General features: G+C 47.4%; 1 protein-coding gene across 1 annotated transcript in view; it reads left to right on the forward strand.

Moving 5' to 3' along the window:
- Nucleotides 1-8156, forward strand: part of CHSY1 (chondroitin sulfate synthase 1) — a 70815-nt gene extending 62659 nt beyond the window's left edge. The window contains exon 3 of the mRNA XM_032835991.1: nucleotides 5102-8156. Coding sequence (XP_032691882.1) covers nucleotides 5102-6691 — 1590 coding nt within the window. The 3' untranslated portion in view covers nucleotides 6692-8156. The remainder of the gene's footprint in view (nucleotides 1-5101) is intronic.
- The last annotated feature ends 419 nt before the right edge of the window (nucleotides 8157-8575 follow it).

An 8575-nucleotide genomic window follows, 5' to 3' on the forward strand; every position in this document is an offset into this window, starting at 1 on the left:
CGTCCTGCCATGATGGGGAGAGAGTGCTCTGGTCCCATCTTCGAAGCCCCTATCTGGCCCCCATCCCACCATGGGAGCCCCACCCTTACAGCCTCATCTCAACTCAGTTCCTTTCCAAAGGCCACACCACACACCCTCACACTGAGAGCGCCTCAGCGTGTGAATCTGGGGCGTGCAGACATCCAGTCCACTATACTCTCCTTGTGGGGACCTCCTTGCATTGTCGTTCTAGGCTCTCTTTCTTCTCTGTTGTACCCTTTGTTTCCAGGATGCTGTGTGATCATCCTTTCAGATATATTCCCTCATTCTAGAAGGGCATATCCTTTCAGAGCTGGGAAAGACTGAGTACAAGGTAGGACAGTCCTCCACTGCCTGAAAATCTCTCTTCTGCCCTCCTGCTTGATGGATCATTTTGTTAGGAGGAGAATTGTACGTTGGGAATAATTTTCACTCCCTCTTATTTCGAGATGGCCTTTTTTTTTTTTTTTAAAGAGAGAGCTTTTTTTTTTTTTTAAGATTTTATTTATTTATTTGACAGAGAAAGAGATCACAAGTAGGCAGAGAGGCAGTCAGAGAGAGAGGAGGAAGCAGGCTCCCTGCTGAGCAGAGAGCCCAATGCGGGCCTGGATCCCAGGACCCCCGGACCATGACCTGAGCCCATGACCTGAGCCGAAGGCAGAGGCTTTAACCCACTGAGCCACCCAGGCACCCTGGCCTTTTTTTCTTATCTTGGGAAGTTTTCAGAGTGCTTTCTTTGTGGTGTTCTGAATTTATATTCTTTCTACCAGGTGGTTGGGGTTTAAATCAGGCAACTAGTCTTTTTATTCTGAACCCATTTTCTGTATTGTTATTTTCTCCCCTGGTGTGCTTTCTTGTGGTGGAATGAATACTTTTCTGGTTTTGTTATCATTTCTGTTTTCTGGGATATTCTTCAACTTTATTTTCAAATTTTACTCTTCTTTTTTTGTGCTGCTAGTTTATGTTGATTTTCAAGAGCCTTTCGGTTTTCTGATTTTCTTATAGTATTCAGTTTTGGTTGCATGGGTGTATTATCTTCTGAGTGGATGCCTTCTAGGTTTGTCTTTTGTTTCTCTTGTTGAGTTTTCCTTCTGTTCACCACATTGTTTCTCTTCCCAGCAAGCTCTTGTTTCTCTGTTTCATCTCCATCTCTCCCGCTGGACCAGGCTTTCAGCTGCCTGATGGTCCATGGCTGTGGATGGTCCCGGGAAGACTGAGGCAGTGCGGAAGCTAGCTGGAAGCTCTGTAGGCGAGATTTCCTAAACTGCTCTCTCTTGTAGTGACCTGGCTGTTTGGATGATGCTTTCTGTGGGAGGACTCTAGATGTGTATGGCCTATTTAGTTGATCCAGTCCCCTGCTTGGGATGGACAGTGGAGGGCGAGTATTCTGGGACCCAGTTGGGAAAAGGGCTGGGAGCCCTTCTCTTTAGACTTTCCGTTTCCCTCCGGGTTGTCAGCCTTGATCACCCTGTCCAGGTTTCAGATTGCAGGAGAAATTGAAGTTCAGGATTATGTGCTTACCAGTGAACTAACCCAAGAAGAGTAGGGGAAAGGACTTGTAGACAGTTATGTTCAGGAATAACTGCTGTAAATGATATGATATTTGCTCCTTGCCTGTCCTGATTTAGTTACAACAATTGGGAGGTGGTCCTGCGTGAATTTTGGCAACACCCCCATCGTCTAAATGGCAGAGTAACTCGGAGCCTGTCTTTGAAGATGCTGGACATGTGCCCCCACCCTCCTTCCCCCACTCCTGTGGTGGGGAGAGGGGAGTGTCTCCCGGCCATTTTGGGAGGGGATGGGGGGTGTCATGGCTTCCATGTTTGTCTAGTCCCACTGGGTGCGGTACTGGGCTTCACCCCTGCCTTTCGCAGCATCTTTCCTGGGGTTTTAAAGGGAGAAAGATGTCCTCTTCCTTCACTCAAGCTCATTTCCTCTGAATCTGGGGTCATCTCTTACCCCCACCTCCCGTGTCTCCTCTCCCATTCTCTTGGTCCTTGTGAGTTTATTCCTTTCTTTTCTTTCTTCTCTCTGAAGGTATTTGGGAAGAGAGGATCGTGGGTTCTACCACTTCATTTTTAGCCATAGGCTTCTGATTCATACTTTAAGAAGACCATTCTTGCTACGGTGTCGAAGGGCCCTGAGGGAAGGACAGAATTCTGCAGGGAGCCCCACAGGGAAGCCCTGCTGGGAAGAGCAGGACCTGGGACTCCCCTCCCCTGAGCCCAGCTGGGCTGGGTGGGCTGTTCTGACCTAATTTTGAAAAGCAACCTATAAGGTTCAGTGTGTTCACATTCTTGGAAATGGAGGGACCTTTAAAACAAGTCATGGTTCTTCATGCTCACTGTTAGAAATTTGGAAATTATAAGCAGACAAAATGAAAATAATATGTCTATAAAACTATTACGTAGCCCTCCATAATCTGGCATGCAGTAGTTATTTTATTGGTTCTAGTCGTGGAGCCTTGAGCTGGTGCTGATTTCTTGGCTGTGATGGAAGGTGGAAGGGCCTTGAGCTGGTGCTGATTTCTTGGCTGTGGCCTTTGCATAGTCTGTTCGCCGCACCCCCTCCCCCTGCACCCAGGCAGTGTCCTCAGGCGGGTTTGGGGATCAGATAGCACACCCTCTGTGGGATGCATGTCCTGAAGGCTGACCTTGCAAAAACTGGAAGAAGGGCCTCCAGGCTCCTGTTGGGGCATGCAGGCATGCAGGGCGTAAAGGTTGGGAGCTTAGAACCTGCGGGCAGATTTCATTTCTCCTGGCTTGGCAACCTCACGGGACACTCACTTGTCCCCTTGCAGCCCTACAGTTGGCACCCAGGAGGCAGTCCGGCTGGAAGATGAATGTGAACTCCTGGGGCAGGAAGTTCCTGAAACCTTTTGTTGTCACCCATATAAAAAGAAAGGCAAATGATCAGGTTCTTGCCCAGCCCCTGTCATGGGGTGTTTATGTTACTGTAGTTTTCTCCGTGCTCAAGTCTGTGGCCTTACAGCCAGGCCTTGGAGGAGCTCAGACCTCCCTTGCTTCACGCTTTCCCAACTAAGCAAACCCCAGACTGCTGCTTTGCTTCGGACTGTCCCGCAGCTTACCGTAGATCAGAGGTGTGGGGAGGCGCCACCTGTGTTGGCTGCCGAGAGCAGCCCCTGCACGTGGGTCGTGAGCATCCTGCGTTTGCCCATTGCCTCCTGGCACGCTGAGAGGTGGGGCTGCTCTCCAGAGCTGGATGTGCTGCGCTTCCATTCTTCTTTTAAACTTGGACTGCCTTTTCTAATTAATTGTAAAATTTAGAAGTGATTTGAGTGGCTAATTCCATGTCTCCATGTCCTGTGTTGATCACAGACCATGTGGGAAGCAAAGTTGAAAAGAGTGAGGGCCCTTCTGAGATGTTGGCATTCCATGCCAAGTCCTGGTCTGCGGACAGACCTCGCAGGTGTCTAGCAGAGGAGAGAGCTGACCTTGAGAAGGTCAGCGTTCACCAGACTCTCAGGTCCCTGAGAATTAAGCGAGCAAGTGGATGTGGCTGGAGGCCTCGCATAGAACCTGGCTTGCGTTCCTCTGTCTCTCTCATTCTTTGAAGTGTTTCCCTTTTTTTTACTCTTACTGGCTTTATTTAGTGGTAGCCTGAGGTATTGCATAGAAGAAAATGGGATGCGGGGCACCTGGGTGGCTCAGTGGGTTAAGCCTCTGCCTTCGGCTCAGGTCATGATCTCAGGGTTCTGGGATCGAGCCCCGCATCGGGCTCTCTGCTCAGCAGGGAGCCTGCTTCCCTTCCTCTCTCTCTCTGCCTGACTCTCTGCCTACTTGTGATCTGTCAAATAAATAAATAAAATCTTTAAAAAAAAAAAAAAAGAAAATGGGATGTAAAAATGCTAACCTGCGCTTTTCTGTTACGGTGATTGCTGTGTGTCGGGAAAGAAAAAAGTAAAAAATACGACTTTCCAAAGGTAAATAAGTAAACTGCCTGGTTCAAATACATATCATCCTATCAAGAGTTAGTATTTAGCAATGTGAACAAAACCCAAAAATGAACCACAAATGCAACGGGACTCGTTGTAATGATTTTTGTAGGTTTTTATTCTTTGTTCCAGAAGGTGTTGTAGACACTCACCAGTCATCTTGTTGCTCGGTTGTACAAGGGAATTAAGTACATTCCCTGTCTAACTTGAGGGAACATGCCGCCGTTGGGGCTGATGGACCACCACCCTTTGTCCTCCCTGGCCCCAAACCTGTATGATAGGACGGGGGCGAGTTGGTGGAATTGCCTGCCTCTTACCTCAACATTTCTGAGCCTGTCGCTGTGCTGGTGCTGAGCACAGAGGACACACCCCTCGCCCCCCACCCCAACCCTCCACCAGTGCCTGCACAGAGGCTGTGGGGGAGGGGCGCACTTGACACAGGAACTCGCAGGCGTTTGAAAGGCTTTTCAGCACGTGCACTTCCAGTGAGCAGCGTCTTGGTGTCACAGATGGCATCCCCCTCCCGGTGGCCGGCCTCTTCTCTTGCCTTCTCTTTAGCTCACTGGCAGCGGCATTAATCCTGGGTCAGGTCATACTCCTGGAGCTTTCCTTTTCACTCTGTCAGTGCAGTTTATTCCTAGACCACGTCGCTGCAGGGTCTGCTGTTCCAGAAGGACGGCGGCTCTCGTTGGGTGCCTGCCTTCAGTGAGGGGAGGGGGCCTTGGCGCTTGGGTTCCTTACAGGGGCTTGGTGGGGACGCAGAGGGCCTTTCCTCCAGGCGCGCGCGCTCGGTGCCCTGCGGTCTCAGGATCACCCTTTTCCCGTAAGAAAACTTTCTCACGCTTCTGTTTGCCCGCAGAATTCTGTCGGCCAGCTCTGCTTATCGATGAGCCTTCTTTCTTGAAGCAGTTTGCATTTCTTCTTCTCATCTCATTGGACTGCGGGAGACTGGGCTTTTACCTCAGGCCTCCGGTATGCTGTGGCTCATTTGCAAAGATTTCTGATATTTAGAGTTTTGGTTTTGTTTCTTCTTAAAGACCATGCAGGTGTGTAAGGAACAGCAGAAAGAGAGGGACAGAGTCACATAACACTAAAATAGCCATATTTCTGTGTTTATTCTCTTAACAGATGCAGCAGCTTTTTTATGAGAATTACGAACAGAACAAGAAGGGCTACATTCGGGATCTCCATAACAGTAAAATCCACCGAGCCATCACCCTGCACCCCAACAAAAGCCCGCCCTACCAGTACCGGCTGCACAGTTACGTGCTGAGCCGCAGGATCGCCGAGCTGCGCCACCGCACGGTCCAGCTGCACCGGGAGGTCGTGCTCATGGGCCGGTACAGCAACACCCAGGTTCCCAAGGAGGACCTCCAGCTGGGGATCCCGCCTTCCTTCATGCGCTTCCAGCCCCGCCAGCGGGAGGAGATTCTGGAGTGGGAGTTTCTGACCGGCAAGTACTTGTACTCGGCGGCCGAGGGCCAGCCCCCTCGCAGAGGCATGGACTCCGCCCAGCGGGAGGCCCTGGATGACATCGTCATGCAGGTCATGGAGATGATCAACGCCAACGCCAAGACCAGAGGGCGCATCATCGACTTCAAGGAGATACAGTACGGCTACCGCCGGGTGAACCCCATGTATGGGGCCGAGTATGTCCTGGACCTGCTGCTCCTCTACAGGAAGCACAAGGGGAAGAAGATGACCGTGCCCGTGCGGAGACACGCGTACCTGCAGCAGACCTTCAGCAGGATCCAGTTCGTGGAGCACGAGGAGCTGGACGCCGCGGAGCTGGCCAGCAAGATCAATCAGGAGTCCGGGTCCTTGTCCTTTCTCTCCAATTCCCTCAAGAAGCTCGTGCCCTTTCAGCTCTCTGGGTCAAAGAACGAGCACAAAGAACCCAAAGAGAAAAAGATAAATATCTTGATTCCGTTGTCCGGGCGTTTCGACATGTTTGTGAGATTTATGGGGAACTTTGAGAAGACGTGTCTCATTCCCAATCAGAACGTCAAGCTCGTGGTTCTGCTTTTCAATTCTGACTCCAACCCCGACAAGGCCAAACAAGTTGAACTCATGAGAGATTATCGCATCAAGTACCCCAAAGCGGACATGCAGATTCTGCCCGTGTCTGGAGAGTTTTCGAGAGCTCTGGCCCTTGAAGTGGGGTCTTCCCAGTTCAATAACGAATCTTTGCTGTTTTTCTGTGACGTTGACCTCGTGTTTACTACAGAGTTCCTTCAGCGGTGTCGAGCAAATACGGTTCTGGGCCAACAAATATATTTTCCAATCATCTTTAGCCAGTACGATCCAAAGATTGTTTATAGTGGGAAAGCTCCCAGCGATAACCATTTTGCCTTCACTCAGAAAACTGGCTTCTGGAGAAACTATGGGTTTGGCATTACTTGTATTTACAAGGGCGATCTTGTCCGAGTCGGTGGCTTTGACATTTCCATCCAGGGCTGGGGGCTCGAGGATGTGGACCTTTTCAACAAGGTTGTCCAGGCAGGTTTGAAGACGTTCAGAAGCCAAGAAGTAGGAGTGGTCCACGTCCACCATCCTGTCTTTTGTGATCCCAATCTCGATCCCAAACAGTACAAAATGTGCTTGGGGTCCAAAGCGTCCACATATGGGTCCACGCAGCAGCTAGCTGAGATGTGGCTGGAAAAACATGACCCAAGTTACAGTAAAAACAGCAATAATGGCTCCATGAGGACAGCCTAACGTCTAGCTCTGCTGGAAGAGACGTTTTTAATTATCTAATTTATTTTTCAAAAATTTTTTTGTATGATCAGTTTTTGAAGTCCATACAAGGATATATTTTACACATGATTTTCTTACAAAGGACTCCTTGATGATTGAGCTTTTTGAACAAAAATGTGATCATGTTTGCCTTTGAACACATTTTTTTGCTGAACATTGTGTAGCAGACCTGCTTAATGATGACTTGAAATGTACCTGATGAACAAAACTTATTTGGTTTTGTTCTTTTATGCATTTCCTTTTCAGACGACCCCCCTCCCACCAGTCCTCTGGCAGAAAACATGACCGTTCTGCAAAGTATTATTGTAACAGAACACTGTAACTCTGGTAAATGTTTTGTTGTAACTGTTAACATTGCACAGATTCTACCTTTTGTCTTTTTTTTTTTTTACAACAATTTTTTTTTTCCCCAAGCCGTTTTGTGTTCCAGTTGTAAAATAATGAAATGTGATTACTAGCTGTATCATCACTGTCGGGAGAGCGTTCCAAAATTGACTCTTTCCCCCAAACTTGTGCTCATCATGGTCACGTATTGTTTTAAAAGCAAGGGGAGAAGGAGCAGCACAGTTAGATGTGTGGCTGTTCTTGTGGTCGTTCATGTGGCTTAATGGATTTCAGTTCCAAGAAGGATTTGTTGTCTTTTGTTTGTTTTTTTTTTTTCCTCCTCCTGACCCTTCTCTTTAAAGGGTAAACTATTATTAATATTTAGAATGACAAAGAAGAATTATTGTAATAAATCTAACGTACACAAGCTAAAACAAAAACAAAAACCCGCCCTAATGGAAGCATTGGGGGAAAATGTATTTTGGTTTTGTTCACTTCATCTTGTCTGTGTTACATTATTGGTGGAGATGGTTGTTTCATTCTTTAATTACTGTTTTGTTTTATTCTTTGTATCCGAAATACCTTTAATTTATTTAATATCCATTGTTTAGAGCTCTGTCATTTCTCCAGTATGTGTATCAGGAGTGTGTCTAGTGTTCTTTTATTTGCAGTAAACTGATCTCCAAAGATTTCCTTTCGAACACGCTTTTTCCCTCCTCAATTTTTACATTCCTTCCTGTTTTACTAAGTACTAAGTGTTCTTTGACAATTTCGGTGCTCGCATGTTTTGGGGACAAAAGTGAAATGAAGTCTGTCATGACACCAGAACCTTTTGTTTGTTTTCAGCTCACGGATCAAATGTGCCTTAATAAATTTCTTTTTTTTTTTTTTTTTCATTTAGATTTCAGTTAGTAATAGACTTGCCATTTTAATGCACATCGTTGGAGATCTGCTCATTTGTAAATAGTCTATTTCTCATTCGGGAAAATAAACCAGTGAACAGTATTTTTCTATTGTACTTTTCAGGACCATTTTGTCTCATTACTCCTGTTTTAGCTAAAGAATTGTATTACATTTGGAGAGTAAAAAACTGAAACACTGATTTCTAAAGGTTTCCAAGTTATTTGAGGGGAATATTTTGTGTAGACTGCAGCTTGGGCGTGAAATGAAACTTCCAAGTGCCTCTTCCTCTGTTTTCCCGTGGAATGAATTTGTCCCATGTTCCTCCTCAGCTTGCCAAATCTGTGTTCCCTAGAACAAGGGTCTTCAAACCCATTCTCAGCCTCATCTGGCTTCTTTGTACGCATGCACCTTCCTGCCCCCAGGGTGGGCCCGGCTGGGCCCATTAGAGCCGGCATCGTAACAGCCGCCCACGTGAGGCTGTGTGCACGAACGCTCTCGGGGCTTTAGGGTAGATCTAACTACAGGATAAATTGTGTACAGTTGGTATATAATCCAAGAATCAAAAAAAGTAAGACCTTTGATGTCAAGGTAGCAGGCTTTGTGGAAGCCAGTCCCCCT

This window comes from Lontra canadensis, unplaced genomic scaffold, assembly GCF_010015895.1.
Source record: "Lontra canadensis isolate GAN:19392208 unplaced genomic scaffold, GSC_riverotter_1.0 scaffold89, whole genome shotgun sequence".
Classification (NCBI taxonomy): Eukaryota; Metazoa; Chordata; class Mammalia; order Carnivora; family Mustelidae; genus Lontra; species Lontra canadensis.